Genomic DNA, 24,646 nt, shown 5'->3' on the forward strand with positions numbered 1-24,646 from the left:
TTTGCCGCATGTCACATGAGCGAGCTGGATGCTACAGCCATTGAAAAACACGATTGCTCTGGTCTTCGAGCCTGTAACGTTTCCATCACAAATGGGGCAATTGGTCACATTAGCCAAAATATGGAGGCCGCCTATGTGCCCGGTGGCCAACACTGCATGTTATAAGGCAGTCAGGTCCTCTGGGGGACCCAATTTCTCTTGCATACTAAATCACTCACGGTAAGCAAGTACCAGTTTAACGCCATCCTCAAGCACATCCAGGATGTGGCTGGTCTGAAGCCGGAACAGTTTTGGACTCACTCCTTTTGAATCAGGGCGGCCTCAAGCGCAGTGGCATCTGGTTTGCTGGGCACTACCATCCAGCGTATCGGCAGATGACGTTCTCCGGTGTACCTATCCTACATTAGGCAGGTGAATTCCCGCGTCCCATTTCACCGTAGATATTGGGAGTGACTCACGAGATGGCACCATCGTATTCTCCTATAGACCTGCGACATTGCTGTTAATGCTTTATATCTTTCAGGTCCTTCGACGCGGCATTGAGCAAAAGGGATCACGGGACACTCTTTTGTATTTTGGGTGGAGCAGTGGGCGAAGAAAAATACCCTCGGCCATCAGCTGGGTGTTACACCAAGGGACAGCAGAGTGCGATGGCTGGGTCGCAGGGCATGTGTTCGGATCAGCTGGATCCCCTGATACGGTAGCAATTGACTAAATTTGACCGTCCAGAGGTATTAATCATATACCTTGGAGACAATGACCTAGGAGTCACACCTGGATGCCTGCTCCTAGATAATATGAGGAATGACATCGCAGTCATCCTGTCCTTGATGCCCAGCACCACGCTCGTCCGATTGGAGATCATCCCTCGCCGCCAGTTCTTCAACTTGCCACTCTGGACACATTGGATGAAGAAATTATACAAGCAAATTGGTACTTTTGTCGAGCACCGGTGTGGTGTGCACATAAGACACCACCTCTGGATGTGTGGATTGCTCAGTACTGTTTCATAATGACGGGGTACATCTCTCAGATATGGGACAGGACCTATTCTTGGACAATTTGAAATGTGCCATACATAGAATCCTGAAAGGTCCCTAGTCATTGGACGCAGCTGGGTGGGGAGGGCCCCGGATAAGCCATCTGGCTATACAGGCCCTATGGCGGGTGTACCCAAGCTGGGAGGGGGTGTTTTCAGCTAGAGACAGTGCACATAACATGCTAAACAGCATCAGAGATAGTATCAAAAAAGAGATAAGTTGTATCAAAATATTGAGAGAAATTCACTTAAGGGTATTTTAAAGGGTAATATTTAGAAAAGATTTCACTCATGAAGTAAAAGCAAAAAAACCATATTAAACGGGATGAAGTAAAAGCAAGTTTGCTTACCGTAAACGATGTTTCCGTAGATAGCAGGATGAATTAGCCATGCTGTCATGGGATCTGTCAATCAGGCCCGGGAGGCGGAGCTTGTCAAAGCAGAAAACAGAGCTTTGCTTTCTGCGGCTACGCGTGTGTTCCCGTGCAGGAAAGTAACGGAATCTCCTCAGTCTGTAATTAAGCTGTAGTGTAGTCGAAGACTAGGTGACTGCCAGGGAGGAGGGTGGGTCAGCATGGCTAATTCATCCTGCTATCTACGGAAACATCGTTTACGGTAAGCAAACTTGCTTTTTCCCATCGATAGCAGGGCTGAATTAGCCATGCTGTCATGGGAGTCCCCAGCTGCCGATCACGTAATTTATGATATGTGTGTTTGGACGTGATCTTTGACAGTGTGGCAGTCACCGTGGACAGGAGGATAGAGATTGCAGTATTGCTTGCCCTATCTTCGCATCAGTGGCTGTTTGCTGGTCAAGGCAGTAATGAGATGTGAAGGTATGCAGTGATGACCATGTAGCTGCCTTGCAAATGTCTATGGGTTGCACATTCTTCAGGGGTGCTAAGGAGGTTGCTACTGCTCTAACTTGGTGAGCTTTAGGAGTAGATTGTAAATGTAAATTCTGTTTGTCGTAGCAGAATTTGATGCACTGCGCTATCCAACTGGAGATGGTGCGTTTAGCCACTGGTAGTCCAGGTGCCTTTGGGTCAAAGGAGACGAAGAGTTGAGAAACACGGGAGTCCGAGTTCGTTCTGTCTTTGTAGTGCGTTAAAGCTCTTTTACAATCCAGTGTGTGCAGTAGCTTTTCCCTATCATTTGCATGCGGTTTAGGGAAAAAAGTTGGTAATTCCATTGTCTGATTGAGATGGAATGGGGTAACTACTTTGGGTAGGAAGGACGGGTGAGTCCGTAGAACTACCTTCTGGTGATGAAATTGCAAGTATGGAGGATAATGGACCAAAGCTTGTAACTCGCTAACTCTTCGTGCTGAAGTTACTGCAACCAGGAATACCACCTTCCAAGTGAGGTATTTAATGTGTGCCGAGTCCATGGGTTCAAAGGGATAAAGCATGAGCTGTTCCAGAACTATGTTGAGGTTCCATGGAACTGGAGGTTTGGATATCGGAGGACGAATGTGTGTTAAACTCTTTATGAAACGAGTCAGTAATGGGTGATTGGATATAGGAATGTCATTGATTGGTCTATGGTAGGCGCCTATGGCGCTGAGGTGAACTCTGATGGATGATGTTGCTAGACCAGCTACATATAGTGTATGAAGATAATCAATGAGCAATTCCAGGGAACAGTCCAATGGTGGTACACCTTTGGAAGTGCACCAGGCAGAATAGCATTTCCATTTATAGCTATAATTTTTCCTGGTTGAGAGTTTCCTTGATTGTAACAAAATGAATTGTGCTGAAGTGGAAACTCCTTGTTCAGTCAGAAGGAGCCTTTCAGTCTCCAAGCTGTCAAGTGTAGAGATGAGTGTAGCAGGTGTAGGAGTATTCCTTGATCTTGGCTGAGAAGATCTTGACGATTCGGTAATAGAATTGGATCCTTGATGGATAGTCGAAGTAGGAAACTGTACCATGGCTGCCTCAGCCAGGCTGGGGCTATGAGTATCAGTTGAGCTTTGTCCGCTATACACTTCTGAATTGTTCTTGTTATGAGAGGTATGGGAGGAAAGGCATAGAGAAGGCCTGTCGTCCACGGAATGAGGAAGGCATCTTGGGCGATCCTGAACTGGCTTGGTCGTATGGAGCAGAAGTTGGGAACCTGTGCATTGGTCTCTGTTGCAAAGAGATCTATCGAAGGTGTTCCCCACTGCAGAAATGTGTCCTGGACTAGTTCTGTATTGAGTGTCCATTTGTGAGGATGAAAGATGCGGCTTAATCTGTCCGCTCTTGTGTTTGCAATTCCAGGTAAGTAAGTTGCTTGGAGATGTATGCAATTCTTGTGAGCATGTTCGAAGATTGTCAGGGTCTCCTTGCAGAGGGACCATGAACCGGACCCTCCTTGTTTGTTGATGTAAAACATCGCTACTTGGTTGTCTGTGTAGATCATGACCCTGCGCCCTTTCAGGTGGTCTTGGAAGACTCGCAATGCATTGCGAATCGCTCTGAGTTCCAGTAGATTTATTTGTAGATTCTGTTCTGAGATCGTCCATAACCCTTGGGTTTCGTAAATCTCGAGGTGTGCACCCCATCCCTTGCGAGACGCATCTGTGGTTAGGACTGCATTGTGAGGAGGGGGGGCTGAACAACGCTCCTTTGGACAGGGTGGAATCTAGGAGCCACCATGCTATATCTTTTTTCATTTCTGCGGTCAGCGATACCCTCTGCGTCAATGGTTGTGAATGCTGTTTCCATTGGCGCTTTAGACCCCATTGTAGGCGTCTCATGTGTAACCTGGTGTTGGGAACCGTGAAGTTCGCCGCTGCCATGTGGCCCAAAATTACCAAGACTTGTCTTGCTGACGGCCTCTGAGTATGTTTCAAGGTATGTAGAAGTTGACGGAAATGTGATATTCTGTCGACTGGGAGGTATGCTCTGTTGCACGTAGTATCCAGGCATGTGCCTATGAACTGCAACTGTTGTGTTGGTTGTAGGTGTGATTTCTGAAAATTGATCACCAACCCTAGTTCTTGCAAACAGTGTATCACCTGATGGAGGTGATCCAGTAAGATGTTTGGAGTTGAGGCTATTATGAGCCAATCGTCCAGATATGGAAAGATGGTTATACCTTGTTTCCTGAGATAAGCCACCACCATTATCAGGCATTTGGTGAATACTCTGGGTGCAGCCGAAAGGCCAAAGGGAAGAACTTTGTACTGGTAGTGTTGATGCCTGTAGCGAAAGCATAGGTAACGCCACGAGGATGGATGGATTGGAATGTGCGTGTAAGCATCCTTCAGATCGATGGAGCACATCCAATCGTTGGTCTGAATGAGAGGAAGAATTGACTTCAAAGACACCATTTTGAATTTCTCCTTGATGGGGCGAAGTCCCCCCGACTTCTTGGGTATGAGGAAGTACGGAGAATAAAATGCTGCTAATTTGGAGTGTGGGTGGATTTGTCGAATTGCTTGTTGTTTGCGAAGTAAAGCAATTTCCTCCCCCAGTTGTGGATGGGAACTGTGAGTTTTGAGTGTGGAAAGATGAGGCAAGATGGGTTTTGTGACAAATTGTAGTTGGTAACCTTGACGTACTATCTCCAGAACCCATTGATCTGATGTTATTGTTTCCCATGCTTTCAGGCAAGAATGAATTCTGCCCGGAGGAGCTTGATGTTGTGGTGGCGGCTGAGTAACTAAAAAGACGAAGTAGCTTTTGCTGCAGCAGTCGGCTGTTGTGCCTGCTGTCTCTGGTTACGTGGTTTACCTCTTCGTTGATTTGATGTATTGTTTTGTGGAGCAGGACGCTGGTAAGCTGGGTATGGCTGGGTACGAAAAGATTGATAAGATCTATAGGGTCTTCTGGCATATGGTTGCCTATGAGTGGATCCCACATAACGACGTGTAGTCGATAAATAGGATTCGATGTTAGAGATTGTACTGCTAGAGCTTCTTCTTTTAATTTACTTACTGCGTCCTGAAATCTTTCTCCGAACAGGTTATCTCCTGTACATGGGAGGTTTGTTAGTTTTTCGTGCAAGTCTTCACATATTGAACTTGAACGTATCCATGCTAGTCTTCGGGCTGCAATGGCTGTTGCAGATGCCCTGGATGATGTTTCATGTGCTTCATAGATTGACCTCAAGAGGTGTCGAGAACACTCTTCCATATCATGAAGAGGCTGAGGTATTTGTTCCGCCACTGAGGAATGTATACCTTTCATAGCTTGTATGACTCATATAGATATTGTACCATGTTGAGCTGATGTTGCATAATTCGTGCAGTTAATATTGAGTTATGAAATATTTTCCTGCCAAACTCATCTAAATATTTGTTGTCTTTCCCCGGTGGGAAAGTGGTATGCAACTTTGTTTTCTTGAATCTTTGCAACGCCGACTCTACTACAATGGATGCGTGAGGTAATTGCGGTAGAGTGTATAGTGACGCTTTTTTCATACGAAATTTTATGTCTGTTTTCCTGGAAACTGCTGCAATTGTATAAGGTGTTTCCCAGGATAAGACTGAATGCAGGATTTCTTGTGGTGGAAGAGATGTTGGTTCCACTTGAGTATCAAAAATCTTTAGCAGACCAAGAGTTTCTGTTCTAGGGTCTGCTTCTTTTTGGACCTCTAGATGTAGAATGGTACCCATTTTTTCTAGGAATTTTGGGTATGTAAGGTCTTCAGGAGGGGAATACGGCTCCTGTAGTTGGTCCTGCAGATCCGACAGACATCCCACCGATGATGATGGGGATGTTTGTATTGAAGGAGAATCAAAAGATTTATCATGTACCTGATTTGGCGAGGCTGGTTGGTTTATCATGGGAGATGTCGGTGGCTCTGCCGACTGCTCTTCATGAGACTGTGCTTTATGTTTCGTAGCATTGTCATCATCAATATTAGTCATTTTGAATGATGATTGCAGCATCTCATAAAATCCTGCTAACGATTGAGACAATTGAAAAAATGCTTCTCTTGTATGAGAGGGCATTACCATACGAATGCTTGTTGTAATGGGATAGTTGTTTGCAGTGAAGCTGGAACTTCCCCATCCTTTTGTATTTTATTGACTGAAGTATTTCTTAATTCTTCCGAATCTGAAGAAGTGTTAGAGGAAGAAATATGTACCACTGCTCTTTTTGAGTAGGCAGTAGATGGCACTTTACGAGATGATTTAGAAGTCGAAGGACTTATCTCCCATGTAACACTCCTCTTTTTTAATTTTTTAAAATGGGAGTGACTTGAGTACTTATGATAGTCATCAGATGATGAATGAGTATCTGTGGCTTCAGCCTCCGAAGAAGGGCTGTGTGAAGAGTATCGTTTTCGTTTAAACTCTGTCCTTAAGTTCTGAGGTGAATAATTGTGGCTTATACTCGCAGATTTTGTTCTATGCGCTGATTTAGATTTATGCGCGGATATAGAGTTATGCGCAGGCATGCACGTATGCGCAGTTATAGACTTGTGCGCGGAAGTAGATTTGTGCGCAGTTGTACTTGTATGCGCGTATCTTCTTGATCCCGCGCGCACAAGGGTTATTGGCGCCAATGTGTTCGGCACCGTGCGCATACGTTTTTCTGCAGTCGGCGCCGTACACGTAAGTTTCTCCGGCGCCGTGGTTTCTTCTGTGCCATGCGCGCCGGAAGCGCTAGGTTGTGCACAGACTCCATCTTCGGCGCAGATATGATATCATGCGCAGACGGCGCCATAGGCGCAGAAGTTGTCGGCGCCGAGGCTTCCTTCTCCGTTGATGTATGTTGCGGCTCTATAGGCACTGAGGATTTTTGAAAATCCATTGGCCTTCGTCTTTTTTGTTTTCCCTTACCTCCTAGAGTGAAGGATTTAGCATCCGACGAGAAAGTTTTCTGTTTTGAAGGAGCCGATGAAGGTAATGGGCCAGGCGATGAGTGAGCCTCCGACGGCTCTCGTGAGGCAAACAGTTCCTGAAGTCTATAGGCCCTTTGTTTTAATGCTCTAGGTGACATCCTAGAGCAAAACTCACAATCCTCTCGATTGTGATGTGGTCCGAGACTTTTGTAACCGTGAACGACATTGTCTTACCACAATTACAGGGTTTGAAACCCGGCATTTTAAATCTGTTTTTAAACTGAGGAGATATCAGCTCCGCGTGCGTTCCCGCTCGCGGAAAAAACAGACTGAGGAGATTCCGTTACTTTCCTGCGCGGGAACACATGCGCAGCCGCAGAGAGCAAAGCTCTGTTCTCTGCTTTGACAAGCTCCGCCTCCCGGGCCTGATTGACAGATCCCATGACAGCATGGCTAATTCAGCCCTGCTATCGACAGGAAAATGACGTTACAATAAGTGCACGTATATGAGACGGGTTGTAGCCCTTTGTGGGCAAGAGCCCAGGAGATTGCAGCACTGAATACTCTGACACAAATTCCCGATATTTTAATAATTGACCAAGAATTTAATACTGTATGTTACAGTTTCCCTCACATACTGAAAATATTTTTTGGTAATTGTAATTTGAGGGGTATTGCCATTGAAGTTTTGCAGATTGTTGTTAATTCAAATAGAAAGAAGGACATCATCTACCCTTCATGTTTTTTATATTAATGTATATGAAATAGTTTTAAACAGGGCATGCTCTGTAGCAGAAAAAAAAAACAACCCGTAGCAAAGGGAATATTTTGTTGCAAATTCTGCGTGCGTAGAATCACAGATAATTACAGGCCTTGGCGAAAAACCAAGACTCTTGGTTAGATTCTGTAGCAACTTCCCAAAAAAAAAAGCAAATGGGTTCACATCTAAAAACTTGCCGAGCAGGAAAGAGAACCAATAATTTTACCTGGTTATTCTTAGCTGGATTTTTGGCCAAATCTAACCAGCTAGGTTTTCAACTAAAAATGCTCTAAACTGAGCCAATTTAGGGGAACAGCGTTTCCCTGACTGGATTTAGACCTGCTTTTTTTTTTTTCCACTCACAGTTTAACAGGGTAACCTAACCGGCTAGCAATGAAGAACTGACTTGGCCATACCTCTGGCCATGCCCCTTTTAAGAGATAAATTTAGCCAGTCAGAAGGGGGGATTTTTAACTGTGTAACTCCTGAAGTTAGCTGGTTAGTAATTTTTTTCTAATGATATATTTTTTTATTTTTAGCTTATCGTTTCAAAGGAAGCACAGTAAAGGCTTATATATCATTGTGAGAATTCAGGTACAATGTCCTTGCCCCCACAACGTTACAATCTGTGGACACTTGGTGGGGCAATAGGTGGTAAAATGACTTGACCAAGATTATACGGAGCATTGGCCGTAGGGACTTGGGACTTGGACACTGGTTTCCCTTGTTCTTAGTCCATTTCTCTAACCACTATTTATTTATTTATTAGCTTTTATATATCGACATTCATGGGTACATCATGCTGGTTTACAATATAACTGAAAGAGGAAATTACAAAAAACCAGGGTGGGGGGGGAAGAGGGAGCAGATAGGAAGAGAAAAGGGGCGAGAGAGAGAGGGAAAAACAGGAAGAGGAGAAAAGGAACAGTACCTGATGGAAAACAACAGAAGAAGATAATTCCTCTCCTGTTAAACCATTTGAAAATCCACTTCATATTCTCTTGATCATGTCACTTACTTTTCGTGTTCATAGTTCAATACTTATCATGAATTCACATATTAAATAATATTTAATATTAAATCCTGGTTCTCTCTAACACTTCCTTCTAGGAATAAAAGTGCACGAATGTCTTCTGTCACTGGTTCTTTCATAGAAAATAAAAAGCTTGTCCACCCCTTGAAGGCAATCATAATGGGCTGGATTTTAAAGGCCCGGCGACACGCGTAAAGCCCTGGGATGCGTGTAAGTCCCGGGGCTTTACTAAAGGGGTGGGGCCAGAGGCTTCCAACACAGCAACCGTTTGCCGATGTGCTGGAGGATCGCGTGCTGGCAGGCTGCCGGTGCACGCAACCTGAGCCTGCCTCCAGGCAGGCGCAAAAGGTGAGATACAATTTTTGGGGAGGGTGAGAGTAGGACTAGGAGGGGGAAGGTTAGGGGAAAGGGGAAGTTCCCTTCCAGGCCGCTCCGATTTTGGAGCGGCCTGGGAGGGAACTGGGGAAGGCGGCGCAGCTCGGCGCGCGCAAGGTGCACAATTCTGCACCCCCACTTGCGTGTGCCGACCCCCGATTTTATAACATGCACGTGCCTGAGCGCACAAGTTATAAAATCGGGCATACATGTGCGCGTGCTGGGTAGCGTGCGCACATGTACGCTCGCTGTTTTGAAAATCTACTCTAGTGCTTCTTAATCCTATGCATTTTGTCTATGCTAAATTCTTGTTTGCTTTCGAAAAGGAAAGCATGTTATTTTGAACCGTAGATAGATATTTCTCTCTCTTTACTTGAATATTAATGCAAAATAATACACTTTAATATGAAAATGATAAAAGAGAAACATTATATTACTATGCAGCAATTTCTGCATTTGCAGAATCACACAAAAATAGACAAACAAAAAAGAGGAGCCTTGTGTTATCTCTCCAGTGTTCTTTTGAGACAAGGAAGCTCAAGTGCCCCTTTAACCTCAATTTATCAAATGACAGTAAAACTGGAATTAAAATAAATCCCTTCAAACATCTGTATTTTCAATGAGAGAACGGAAATTACAGAAAAGATGGATGTATTTGCCTCAGGACCTACAGTTACTATGATGTCATTAACATGATCCTAAAAATCTCTTATTAAAAATTCAGAAGATAATATCCCCCTTCAAGGATACAGCCATGCAAATAATTAAGATGAACTACAGCAATGAGTACTTTTGAAAACATTGGAAGAGTGAAAGGTGAATTTATATAAAATGATTATGCACAAATCCCTTCTCTATTATCTTCATTTCGAACATAATTGATTTCTTAATTGGGACAACTTTTCTTCTATTTCAGTAAAATGGATTGTAAACGCCAAGCTGTGTGCTCCGGTATCTTAAAAGAAGATAATTTCATAAACTGGAGGGAGAAAGACAATGACCAGGAAATTGCGGAGCAAGGGCACAACATACATGATACTTTTTCATCAAATGAGTGCAGCATTAAATCATTTTAAAGGGAAGTTCTCACAAAAAATGTTTTCTTTTCCCTTATTTTACATATTTCTGCTGCCTTGTCTATTCTTGTCCTCATGTCAAATACACATCCTGTTGTGCCAAAGGGCGTTTATGGTAATCTGGTCCCTTAATGAGATCTTTGTCAACATTCCCATCACTAGCAAGAACAGATTCATCTTTCATAATATAACAATTTTGTAGGTAATTTCCTTCCTCAGCAGGCAGCGAAAGTCATCCACTGCCTTGAATTCAACTTTACTCTGTAAATATTACTGCACCAAAACAATTAGTGGCCCTTTCTGAGCCTGGCGTGAATACTGACCTCTTTCCAGCTGTGCACATTCCCTGAAATGCACCATAGATCGCAGGAGATGTTTGCAACACGAGGAGACCACCCTGCCCTATCTGAGCCTGGCGTGAATACTGACCTCTTTCCAGCTGTGCACATTCCCTGAAATGCACCATAGATCGTAGGAGATGTTTGCAACACGAGGAGACCACCCTGCCCTATCTGAGCCTGGCGTGAATACTGACCTCTTTCCAGCTGTGCACATTCCCTGAAATGCACCATAGATCGCAGGAGATGTTTGCAACACGAGGAGACCACCCTGCCCTATCTGAGCCTGGCATGCATATTGACCTCCTTCCAGCTGTGCGCATTCCTTGAAATGCACCACAGACCGTAGGAGATGCTTGCAACATGAGGAGGCCACCCTTCTTTTCCCATTTCATTGTTCTTTAATTTTTGTTTAATTTTCATTTTTTTGTCCAACAAGGATTCATAAACCAAGACAAAAGAAGCCCCCAAACACCCTGCTCTTCAAACATAAATTCAAAACATAAAAAAAAGAGCTGGTGATTATTTTTCACACTGACTTTACTGGTATCATAGGCATGTAACTCAAATGGCTTAGATCACTATGGACTTTAGAATTATTTTTAATCATCTATAAATGATAGTTCAGAAAAGCCCATCATTAAAGATGTATATAGATGATGCCTTTTTCTTATACATAAGAATAAGATAAAACAATATATATGAAAGAAAAGGGCATAATTTATACGTATTTAATCTCTTCTGGACTATCAATGATAGATGATTAAAAATAATGTCAAAGTTCATATTGATTTAAGAACATAAGAAATTGCCATGCTGGGTCAGACCAAGGGTCCATCAAGCCCAGCATCCTGTTTCCAACAGTGGCCAATCCAGACCATAAGAACCTGGCAATTACCCAAACACTAAGAAGATCCCATGCTACTGATGCAATTAATAGCAGAGGCTAATCCCTAAGTAAACTTGATTAATAGCCGTGGCTATTCCCTAAGTAAACTTGATTAATAGCCGTTAATGGACTTCTCCTCCAAGAACTTATACAAACTTTTTTTGAACCCAGCTACACTAACTGCACTAACCACATCCTCTGGCAACAAATTCCAGAGCTTTATTATACGTTGAGTGAAAAAGAATTTTCTCCGATTAGTCTTAAATGTGCTACTTGCTAACTTCACGGAATGCCCCCCTAGTCCTTCTATTATTCGAAAGTGTAAATAACCGATTCACATCTACTCGTTCAAGACCTCTCATGATCTTAAAGACCTCTATCATATCCCCCCTCAGCTGTCTCTTCTCCAAGCTGAACAGCCCTAACCTCTGGCAACTTGAGCTACTTGTCTATGATACAAATTAAGTCAATGTGAAAGATAGTCATACACTTTTTTATTTTGAAACAAGGATGCATAATATTACCAAGATATCTGTGAGCACAGTTATATAATGCAAGGTATTTTATATGGGTAGGTTCCCAGTAGGATCCATGCAAAGGTGTGGTCTTATAGAAAGTCTTTGCAACTAGATGAGAAAAGAACATATCATCCATGCCACAAACACCCTCGTGATGTGAAGCTGCTGTAAAGGTTGTTTCCTGTATCTATATCAGACAGATAACCTTAGAAGAGCTGTGGATTTTTGTGTTGAAATTTAAGGGAGAGGACTATTTTTTCAGGTCTCTGGAGAAAACCTTAAGCCAAACTCAGTGGGATAAGGATTTTGAGAGACTTTCTAATCGATTTGACCTTTGAGATTATAGAAGATTCGGTTGAAAATATTTTCTACCCTTCCTTTCTTCCTTTTCTCTGGGTATTTCCCAGATGGTTCTCATCTGAGGGTTGAGGAGAGGATATTAATTCACTGACCAGCTGAGGCCGAGGAAACAAGAGTGAGGAGAAGTGGCACCAAAGTGGTGATTACCCACAGCAGATGTTATCTAGTGGAAAGAAGAGAGAATGGCAGGTACCTATCCATTACTACAGAAAAAAAAAAAAGAGGAATGGAACAGATCAGAGTATCAGTAACATTCAAGCATCATTCACAGGGAACTCGGAACTGTACGGAGTATCTTTGTTCAGTGTCCTTGAAATCCCTAATTTCAAGAGAGAATAGTCAGAATCACAGTAACAAAGAAGAAGGACCACACAGTTACTGGTCAAAGTGTTTATTTCTGGAGAATGGACTTAAAAAGGAAAAAGTGGTGTGGAGAAGTAGCCTACTGGTTAAAGCTGTGGGCTGTAACCCAGGGAAGCCACTACCATTCCTTGTGACCTTGGGCAAGTCACTTCACCTCAAGTACAAACTTAGGGCCTCACTTACTAAGAATTTTTCCCATATATACAGAATGGGAGAAATACCCTAGTAAATCAGGCCCTTAGGCACATGTAAATCCTTTTGAAAATGAACCCCTTGGTTTCTTTCCCATAGACACAGAATGAGGAAAAAAGCCTTAGACTGTAAGTCCTCTGAACCTCTGAAGACAAGAAAATGCCTACAATTTAACTATAAATTAAATTTTAAAAAAAATGAATGTTATGAGTGTAATCCACACTGTACAGATTTGTTTTGGAAGCTGTGGAATATAAAATGCATAAATAAATAAGTGTATTTATGTGTCAGGTCATTCATACTGAGCAAGTGTTTCAATAAAGATTATATGTTGGAATACCATTCAAGTGTCCTTCAGGTTATTTCCACTTGGAGATCAACATGCGGAACGCCGAGGGTTTTGAGGGTTAACTTAACCCCCTACAAACAATCCACTAGACGAGGAATAGGGAGAGTGGCTGATTGGAGAGTATAACTTAGCCCTGGTATCAAATGTTGAGTGCCCTAGTTCATAGTGAGCCAGCTAGGCTGGGGGTTACATATGTGTGTTTTACAGTCTGTGAGAAACCCTAGTTGCAATTCTGAGTTTGAAATAATGAGAAAAATAAATACCTGGCACTTCCCCTTGTACCTAGTCTCCTGGTTCCAAGATCTGGGAAAACTAAACGTACAAGCTGAAAAATAAAATGGAGAGAAAAAAATTAGTGGAATTGATAGAAAAATATGACTTTAGTTGCTTATGTTTAACTTTCAGAAGGATATGGGCCAAAAAAAATGGTTGCAGTTGTACGTTTGGTTTAAGTATTAAAGTACATTTTCCATCTTAAGGATTTCTGTTTTTCTTTTCTCCCATTGTATCCTGTGGAGTATGGCAGTATAAATGCAATGTGGTCACTGATGTGTGGGCAAGTGTTTTGTGCCTCTTGTCCTTTCTTCTTGGTGACATCACATGGGCTTTCTTTCACCAGTTCTGAACGTTAGTGATGTTGTCAGGAAAGGGATAGTGAAAGTCACGCATATAATATTTGATAATCTACTATGTGATGCAGACGGAGGGTTCGTCCAAAAGGTGCACAACATGTATCAGTATTTCTAAGATACACAGGAATAATACACAGGAATAAGATACACAGGAATAATGTTTTAATCACAGACTATGTCTTTATTCGTCAAATTTGAGAAGCAGTCACTACTGAAAGTTGTCTAAATTCTGTATTTGAGCGAATGTTTAAATATTTGAACATTTTGTAAGTGGAAACACATGCTTAGACTCTGTGGTCAGGGCTGGTGCTAGGTCTTCTGCTGCCCTGTGTGAACAATTACTGTGCTGCCCCCCCTGATTCATTCAGTCTCTGTCCAGGCCCATCAAATAAATCCCAGCTCCCTCCTGCAATCTATCTTTTTAAAAACTGACATGCCCCCATCCCCTCACCTCTGTCACATATGCAGAAAGCAGACAGAACCTCACCAAATACAGAACAAAAAGACCAGAAAGTATAAACAGAAATGTGCTGAGAGGAACTGAACTGGCACCCATAAGCCAGCCTCTACATGCAGAGCAACAATGGAAAAACAGAAACATTACCATTCTTTATAAGACATTTAATAATAAAACTAAGAAACATATAGTAGGGATGTGTGACGTCCGAACCAATTGGTTCGGGCTTCGTTTTCGGCCCACCGCAGGAAATATGAAATTTCCCGCGGTTCGGGACTTTAAAATTCGGGGAGACCCGAATTTCATTTTAGCATGCACTAACGCTAACATTTTTTCATTAGCGCACACTAATGGGAGTTAGTGCGCACTAATGTGTGGAGTTAGTGCGCACTAAACCCGAAAACAAATTTTTCCCGAAATTTCGGGAAAAATTCCTTCGGGTTTCAGGCTCCCCAAATTAGGATGAATGCACATCCCTAATATAAAGCATCAATCATAATAGTAAAATCATATTTGTAAAAAGAATATTTCAAACCAGTTAATGAATAAGAGTATCCAAAATTTCCCAAACACTTATAAAATATTTCAAAACATCTGATGAATAAAAAATCCAATAATTAAAAAAATGTTCTATTCCACCCCAAAATTAAATATTTCAAAAGAGCAGAAACATCAAATTACACCAAATAATTAAAACTAATAAGAATTTAAAAATCTCCTGCTCTCCATACCTGGGATCTTTTGATTTCTAGTCACCCTGAGATCATCGTGGATAGGGGGAGGTAGGGCCGTACAAATTTTATCTTCCCTCTCACATACACACACAATAACACATTCATTCTCTCACAAATTTCTCTCTCTCACATACACAGGCTCCTTCTCCCTCACGGAACCATTGTTTGTGTGTGTGTGTGCCTGTGAGAGTCTATATGTGACACAAAGACTCTCACAGGCACACAAACATTCACAAACACACACACAAGCACACAGGCTCTCACAGACACATTCACAGGCTCATAGGCTCTCACACACACACACACACACACACACACACACACACACTCATACAGACACATAGGCTGTCACATAGGCCCACAAACACATAGGTTCTCACACAGACACACACTCACAGGCTCTCACAGACAAACACAGTCTCTCACTCACACACACATACAAGCTCACAGATATATATACACAAGGCCTCCTATTGTCATCAGGCCATGGTGGGATGAGCTCCACCACAGCCCAACAGCCTTCCTGCTTGGGGAGGGGGAGCAGGCCTCTCCTTCAGCCGCTGGCGGCCTTTCTTCTTCTTCAGCCGCCAGTGGATTGAATACCGCTGGTGGCTCCTTCTTCAGCCACCAGTGGGTTGGACTCCACCTTGGCCCTGTGGCTTCTCCTGCTGCCGCTGGCCAGACACCCTCCCAGGTGTTCCACCCCATGTAAATGCACGGTATGCACACCAGGTCGCGCCGGGCCTGTCTGTGGTTGTTAAAATATAAATATGCACACTTCTTAGATGCAAACGGCTCATAATGCACGAGCATACCTTTGTTACGACAGATCTTATTTTTATTATTCCATTTGACAAGGCTCCATCTACTCCATGCATAGTATGTACCAAAAAAAAAAAAAGACATAAAACAGTATCTCCTCCTTTTACCTTTCCAAATGTGGCTGGGTTCACTTGATTCAAACCACTTTGACCACAGGTTTCCAAATAAATTTCATACATCAGACAGCGAGGAATGCTGCATCCTTCACACACATGGAAGTTTTCAAATAACCTTAAAGATCAAATGAGAGCAAGAAGAATTTCTGAGTTTATTTCAAATCCATGACACTGAAACTATTCCTTCCCTTCAAAATGTTGATGTTATTCATAGTACTAGTGTTACAAGGGGTAATTTACAAAGCCTTTTATGGGCATACGTCATGGATTTACAAGCATAAATTACTTGTTATAAAATTGCCCGGGTTTTGTGTAACCCAACTTTGCACATACTTTTGTTTCTACAATAGGGAGGAGTTCCAAAGGCAGAGTTTAGATTTAAGTGCACACTTTTGATTGTAAAACGTACGTGTGTAAATGAACATGAAAAAAGCAGGTGTAACTTTGTGTGGGTGAGTCTATGTGCGTTATTTTGGATAATTTTCAAAGTGAACTTATGCACATACATTCACTTTGAAAACTGGCATAACATACATTTTTGCAATGCATAACTTGTGCAGCTTGTTATAAAATTACTCTGAGAATGAGTTTGATGTCCTCAAAAAAAATCTATATAGCAAGTTTACTTACTGTAAATGGCATTTTCCCAAAACAGCAGGATGAATTAGCCATGACATGTGGATGACAACATTCGACGGCACCTATTGGGCTCTTCTGTCTTAACTCATAGAGCTTTTACTATACTAAGCATGTGTGGGAGTTCCATGTGCACTGCTCAGTCAATTTTAGAGCTAAGCTTTAACAATTCTCCAGGGAGGCAGGTGGGTACTATTAAGCATGACTAAGTCATCCTGTTGTCTATGAAGAAAACCATTTATGGTAAGCTAATTTGCTTTCTCCTTCGATAAGCAGAACTGAATCAGCCATTACACATCGGGAGTCCCAAGCTGAAGGTTGCAGTGGAGCACTTACTGAAAAAACAACCCAGAACCCACCATGGAGAGTAGACTACTGTTTGAACAGGCTATACAAAATTGCTCGCCCAAATTTGCTGTCATTTCTTGATTGTCCAGACAGTAATGGGATGTGAAGGTGTACACTGAGGACCCAATTGCAGCTTTGCAGATGTCCTTGATAGGCATGGCTCATAAATGACCTACTCTTTATGATGAGGATCCCGGTTGCTTTTTCATTAAGTGCTCCACTGTAGCCATGGCTCTCAGCTGCTGAGCCTTAAAGGGAGTCTGAAATCTAGAGGCCAGTGAGATCATAACAACTTGTGATAAAGTCTGCTAGCCAGTTGGACAAAATGCACTTGGCAATTGCTATGCCTAGGCAGTTAGGATCGTAAGACATGAATAGTTACGAGGAGTGAATGAGTTCTCTTTCAGTCGTAAGCCAAGGCTCTCTTACAGTCCAATGAATGAAGAGCTTTTTCCCCCTTCATGTGTGTGTGACCTTGGAAACAACATGAATAACAATTTACATATATGAAAAGCTGACACCACTTTTGGCAGAAACTCAGGGTGGGTGTGGAACACCATAAGGGCCAGATTTAAAATTAAGGTGCCCATAGACAAAGAATTCAGCATAGGAGAATTTTCCCCCGGAAATCAAGAGAACAGTGAGGGGAGTTCCAGTTTTCATGCGCCTTCACAATTTAGTGCCCAAGGCACGTCCCTATGTTGCCTATGCCTAAATCCGGCCTTGAGCACCATCCTGTTGTGGAAGAACTACATATATGTAGAATAATACACCAATGCTTGAAGCTCATTGACTCTTCTGGCTGACATGATTGCAACAAGAAATAACACTTTCCAAGTGAGAAACTTTAAAGAAGCTGACTCCAGTGATTCAAAGAGTGGCTTCATAAGCTGCACCAGAACCACATTAGGTCTCATGGAACTGATGGTTTGATCACCGAAGGTTTGATATGCAGAGACCTCTCATAAACCTTGACACTAAAGGATGAGTGGATATCAGTTTACCCTCCACATGAACATGGTACGCTGCTGTGGCTCTGAGATGCATCTTAACCAAAGACATACTAAATCCAGAGGAGGAAAGAGAGAATAAGTACTGGAGCAGCTCCTGCAATTCATAAGAAAATAGATCCAGGAAACTTCATTGACACCAGGACAAAAACTATTTCTATTTAAAGTCATAAACCCTTCTGATTGATGGCTTTCTGGCAGATACCAATACATCTTCAACTTTTTTGGGCAAGGATAGGGATGCAATCAGCAAGCGCACCATTAAAAAAAAAAGAGGACAATGCAACTATGTAACAGCCCAGGAAACTCAGAATTAGACTGAAAAGGTTGCCAGACCTCTTACTGTGAAGGTGCTTAAATGACTATTGAATAGATGAGTCAGAGTCTCAGGTAGGGGATTTGCATGTCACAGCCCCTGATTATTGTTGGTAACTTGCAATATATAGGAAATGTAGAAGAGCACCAACACACACAACCTACGTAATTATATAACACAGAGAATATGATTTTTTACCTGTAAATAGTACCTGACTGGTACACTTGGTCATAAACTACATTACTAATAAATCAATTGTTTTTGTATTATGATATATTGTAACTGAACCTAGTGGCACCTGTTAGAATGTACGATAGTACATTTCACCAACCTTAATTTATGTGCCTACATGTAAACCGTTGCGATGGTATTTAACTTAGCGACGGTATAGAAAAGTTTTTAAATAAAAAAATAAATAAAATAGCTAAATCCTAAATTACAGAACTATAACTGGAAAAGACCTATATTGGAGAATTCTGAATGACTGAGGGATTTGTAAGAAAATTGTACTGAACAACAGTCCTAGGAAACAAATAGATTTTCACCCTGAATAACAAGGGGAGTCAGACCCTTGGGTACCCAGTTGTCAGACAAGAGAAGAAAAACCAGGCAGGATAGAAGGGTGTGCACATATTCTTTTTCCATGGTCCTGCCTGGGTCTTGACCTTTTGGCTGAGAGAATGTGTTCTATCCAGGCTGGGTAACAGTGAATGACTGGCCATGAGCTTAGCGGAGCTAAAATCTCTGAAAGCTGAGACTGCAGAGGGCCGGAATTACTGAACGCTAAACAAGCCATGAGCCTAGTGGAACTGTAAGCTCAAGTCAGTAAAAACCCTCCTACCAAGGGAGAACCACCGAAGGACAGAGGCAGATCCAGACAGTGAGCGGTACCCCAGGAGGAATGGGACCCCAGAAGTAGTTTGTGTGGTCCCTCAGGAGGGTGTGGACCTTAGCGGCAGATCGAAAAGTCTTACAAGAGGAAGCGGCAGATCAAGAGATGAGCAAGGGGACCCCAGTGACAGATCAAGCAGTCCCCCAGGAGGGTGTGGACCCCAGTGATAGACCAGGAGGCAGAGTCAGGTCCCCATGAGGGTGTAGACCCCAGCATTGGCATGGACCTTTCAGCAGAGCATAAGTAGTACCAAGGACATGGCAGCACTTTAGATATAACAGACCCCCCCCCCCCCCCAGGCCAACACTGCCACCATGCCCAACAACACTGCCCACCATGTGACCAGTTGCATCTTGTCACATGGCTGAGACTTGGAAAAAAGGGGGAGGATAATAACAGCACTTGATTAAGCAAGAACTCAAGAGGTTCCTTCTATTCTACATGTTGATATATTGTGGGGGCCAACAACCCCAAATTGCCAAATATTAAATGTTCTTGCTACCTTGTAGAAATGTTTATAGTTGTGTGACCTGAGACTATTAACCACGAGTAGGTACATATGCTGTTTGACATCCTATTAGCAATGTACAGTCATGTAGAAATGTATATACTTATAAAGTCTATTAAACCTGTATATATTTGTATACTATAGACTATACATGACTATACATGACTATACATGACTATACATATACATGACTATACTTATATAGTCTATTAAACCTGTATATATTTGTACATACTGCCAGCCTTGTTGAAAGTCCCATTTGTTTCCTGGGGTGAAGCGAGGGAAATCCCACCCACTAACACCTTCTTCCCCAGGTGCCAGGAATGTGAGGACCGATGAAGTCTGCCCTAAGGGGCTTCCCGCCAGGTCGGTCCTGGACCCAGGAACGCACTGTAAGGTAAGCAGTCAAGGGGGGGCATTACATGCACAACATTCAGATGATATAAATGGCCCTCCTCTCGGATTGGCCCCTAGAGGAATCTGGGGGGCTGATGGACAATTATATGAAGTATGAAAATTATACTTGTCTGGGCCAAGCTGATGCAATAAGTAACAAGTGAACCCAGTCTTTGAGCAATTTTTGCACTGTCCTGGCTATTAGCAGTGTTGGTGGAAAAGCAAACTTGAGATCTATATTCTAGGTAAAAAGAGAAGCATCTGGAGCGGATATAAGTTTGCTTGGAAAATGTAGCAAAATGTTTCTGTGTTTCTATTTTCCTCCAACATGAAGAGGTTAATCAATGGATGTCCCACAGGCTGAACAGCTTGTCGGCCATTGACTGATGCAGGGACCACTCATGAGGTCAAAATACCCTGCTGCATCAATTTACTAATGTGTTAGAAACCAGGGCCTTTTAGATGTTCCCTCTTTTGAGTTGGTGCACCTTGATGAGACTTGGGAAAGGTCTTTCTCTGTGGCTGGAACATTATTATGGAACTCTTGTCTGTTTCCTTTGTGCAATGTTGAACTCTCAAAAATGTTCAAAAAGAACTTAAAAAATACCTCTTCAAATTTACATTTGATGTTCACACAACATAGACATGACTTTCACTGGTACGATCTTTAAAGGCTTGACCTCTTTATAATTAAGGCCTATCCTCTCCAGTAGGTATTTTTTATTGTTATGACTCTGTGCATTGTGATTTATATTGCTTTTTAAAAAAAATGTAGGTTATTTTTATGATGTAATGCTTTTATTATGTGTGGTTTTTGTACCCTGCTCCAATCTACAGAGGTGCAGGTTATAAATACTTTTGATCAAATAAAAAAAATAAATTACTGGAAGGCAGATCACCTGACACTTGGAAGTCATACACCCATTCCCAAATCATTATGGCCTCCTGACAGAGTCTCGCTTGTTGACTGTGAGTTTGGATAAGAATTCACTTTCCACTGAGGAGATGCGAGACAGTTCTTAAAGTATGAGTGATTGTTCAGAGCTCCAACAGGTTGATTTGAACTGCCGTTTTACTGATGACCAAGTTCTGTGTGTCCTCTCTATCCCTTGATGGATGCATCTGTTAACGTGATCTGATGGGGAAGCAGATGGCGGGGGGCTCTCTCCCATAAAATGTCTGTGTCCATCCACCAGCAGAGTTCTCTTTTTGTTTCCTGTGGAATATTCACCAGGGTTGACAAGGATTGAGTTAACTGGTCCCATTGATTGAGGAGACCTCATTTCAGGACACACATGTGGAGATGGGTTACAGGGGCCACATGAACCATTGCCACCATATGGCTCATCAGCCAATGAGCTAGGGACTGGAAAACATCTGCTCAACTTTCAAGAGAAATGCTCTTTAGAGAGTTTATCCATGCTCCAATGAATCTGATTTTCTGGGATTGGATCAAGGTTGATTTTTTGAAATTTACTACCGTAGGAAAACCAGTGACTGAAGAAGTTGGATTGGCTTCTATGGGGAGGTCAACACTCTTGTTTGGAAAAGTGCTGTAACTAACCTGGGAAGGCATAGATGCCCTGATGATGGAGATGTGCTGCCACTACAGCTAGGTACTTGGTAAAAACTCTCGGTACCATTGAGAGTCCAAAGGGGAGCACCTTGTACTGGCAATGAGAGTATTCCAGCACAAAGTGTTGGCAGTGCTAATGGAATGGATGGATGAGTATGTGGCCATATGTGTCCTTCAGATATAAGGCACACATCCATTCTGCTCCCTGAATGAAGGGCAGAATGGTATGGAGGGAGTTCATCTTGAATTTCTCCTGCAATAGATTCTTATTTATTTAAAAATCTTATAGCCCACCTCTTCCAATAAAATTGTCCAGGGAGAATAACAGTCATATACATACATAATATTATTTTTTAAAAAACAGTTATAACTCATACAATAAAATGCCTGACAGTATTATAAATTTATATTGTAAATTCTTGTTCAGACTTCGTAAATCCAGAATGGGTTTCTTGGGGATGAGGAAACAGCAAGAGTTGAACCCCTGACTATGTTGGTCAAGTGGAACAGATTCTATCATGCACTGTTTGAGAAATGACTCCATTTCCAGGTGTGGCTGTGAGGAGTGAGATGGAGCTAGACTGAAAGTTGTGTGAGGAAGCTTCGGAAGATGGGAGAAATGCAAGCAGTAAACAGATTCCACAATCTTGAGTACAAAGTGATCTTTGGTGATTTTGAGCCGCTCCTCCAAGTAGAGATGGATTCTCCCCTCTACTGGAGGGGTTTTGGATCTCAAGGTTGGTAAAATTCTGGGTGCAGACTTTGGTTGAACCTCCTCTGTAACGTTTGGTCAATGCCTCTTGAGCTGCCAGCCTCGAGCTGGAAACTGTTATGGAAGTACAGGTGGAGCATGGCTCTCCGGAACTGCCAGAAGGGGTGTCTCTTGAAGTAAGAACACTTAAGAGTGAAGTAGGAACATCTTGATGACACCTTTTGCTCAGTTTGTTGAGGGCAACTGAATTGCCAGATACTGCTCTTTGATTTGGGTGACTATTTCCTTGAATTTATCCTCAAGTTGGTGGTGCACAGCACACTCCATTTTAGAGTTGGTGGTGCCTTTGCACCACTGTGCACGATGGACGCTATGCCCATTTATGTGTGTGTGTGAGAGAGAGAGAGAGAGAGATGTCTTTACGAGCAATTAAGAGCCAATGATAGTTGGTAAATGGAAGGGAAGCATGAGGTTTGTTATGACCAGCGGCCACGGCCAACCCAACTCACATCATGTGCTGTCCTGCTCTCCTCTCCGGACAAACTAGCCGCTGCCATCACATGCCGTCTGCCTCCCGAGACTTCTCATGGTGGCTGGGACACCGCCAACCTCCATGCCTCCTCTGGGCCTTCCTATGCGCGCTTGTACGCCACCGAGTCTCTCTTTAAGGACACTATGGCGGGAACCTCAGGGGCATCCCCGATTGATGACATCACAAGCTGGGATTTATAAGCACCGCCCTTGGCCTACGCTAATCGACTTGGCAACGAGTTCCTTTGCTACTGGTGCTTGTTCCTGTCTTCTCGGACGTCGGTGCCTATCTCAGATCTCTACCTATGGTGCTGGGCTCTGGTTCGGGTACCCACTCCTCGGAGGCCTACATGCGCTTCCTTGGGAGACATCTCATTACTTCCCCGCTCCTTGGGGTGGTCCCTGTGCTTTCCAGAAGTCCTGCCTGCTGGCCTCCCCGCTCCTCGGGTTGCCCTGAGAACTGCCTTGCCACCAGACACTTGGACTCTGCTCTTCCCTGCTCCTCAGGACAGTGCCTTCGTCTCTACACCAGCGACCTGCTCAAACTTCTCCGCTCCTCAGGGCAGTGCCCGCGTCTCTACACCTGCAACCTGCTCACGCAGTGTCTCTGTCTACATATGAGTGTCTTGCTCCTACTTCCCTGCTCTTTGGGGCAGCCCTTCGTCATCATACCAGAGACTCTGCTACTGCACTGTCCTGCCTCTTTGGGCTGCCTCTGCAACTTGCCTACAGTAGACCCTGTCCTTGTACTCTCCGCTCCTCGGGGTCTGTCTCACAGCACCACTCTGGCCTAACCTGCGATCACATGGGAGTGATGCAGGACATTCTCTCTGCTAATGTGTTCCCTGCTGCAGCTGATCTCACCTCCCGATGGGGTGGAGCTTCACCCTTCAGGCTGTAACAACCATCTCCTCAGGTCAAGGGTCTACGAAACCCATGAATCGTAACAGGGTTTAAGAAAAATGAGAGAGGAGAAGGGAAGGGAATGTGGGATGAGAGAAGGGAAGGAATGGATGAGATTATGGAAGGGTAGGATGAAAGATGAGTTGGGGGTGAAAGAAAGATGGATGAGCAGGTGGAGAAACAAGAGAAACCAGGGGGTGACTGAGGGAGCAAGGAGTGAGAGTCTAGAGGACAAAATGGAATAAGTAAAAGATATAGAGAAGGGCAGTAAGAAATATAAACTTTATGGAGTAGCTCCTTTATGTAGAAAGGCTTAACAGGTTAGGGCTCTTCCATCTGGAGGAGAAACATCTGGAGGAGAAACAACTGGGGGAATTCTGCACAAAAAATTTAAAATTCTGTGCACGGAAACTTAAAATTCTGCAAATTTCTGCAAACTTTATATTGGTCAAAATAACACAATTTGGAGACTTTGGACCATCGCCGGGACTCAGGGTGATCAAGGATGATTCTCCCAAGCTGTCCTCTTGGGGCGTTCCAATCAGTTTCACAACATGATGGTCCATTGGGCCTTTAAGTTGTTGATCCAAAGGAGAGGATGTGGAGATTTTGGCTTTTCTCTTTCTACCCATCAACATATATATAGGAAAAACAAAAGAAAAGTCTCTCCGGTCTCTTCTGGCCTCTTCCGGCCTAAGCCGGCCAAAGCCGCGCGCGCGGCTTAGGCGACGCGCCGCCCTTCCGCAGTTTTTATAGTCAGTCGGGAGGCGTCTCTGCTGACGTCACTCTCCAGCGACTCAGCTCTCTCACCAAGATGTTAACTCTGGTAACCGGATCAGGTGGAAATTGGAAAGCGGTAGCCTCCTCCCTTCTCCTTCTCACGCTCCCCACGATATCGCCGCCCTTCCGCAGTTTTTATAGTCAGTCGGGAGGCGTCTCTGCTGACGTCACTCTCCAGCGACTCAGCTCTCTCACCAAGATGTTAAC

General features: G+C 43.2%; 1 protein-coding gene across 1 annotated transcript in view; it reads right to left on the minus strand.

The window, feature by feature from the left end:
- RFX8 (RFX family member 8, lacking RFX DNA binding domain) overlaps positions 1-24,646 on the minus strand; it is a 186,633-nt gene that overhangs the window by 153,407 nt on the left and 8,580 nt on the right. The window contains exons 2-3 of the mRNA XM_029603318.1: positions 15,823-15,946; positions 13,334-13,395 (exon numbers count right to left, since the gene is read on the minus strand). Of these exons, the coding sequence (XP_029459178.1) occupies positions 13,334-13,395; positions 15,823-15,946 (186 nt within the window). The remainder of the gene's footprint in view (positions 1-13,333; positions 13,396-15,822; positions 15,947-24,646) is intronic.

Source organism: Rhinatrema bivittatum, chromosome 5, assembly GCF_901001135.1.
Source record: "Rhinatrema bivittatum chromosome 5, aRhiBiv1.1, whole genome shotgun sequence".
NCBI classification, from domain to species: domain Eukaryota; kingdom Metazoa; phylum Chordata; class Amphibia; order Gymnophiona; family Rhinatrematidae; genus Rhinatrema; species Rhinatrema bivittatum.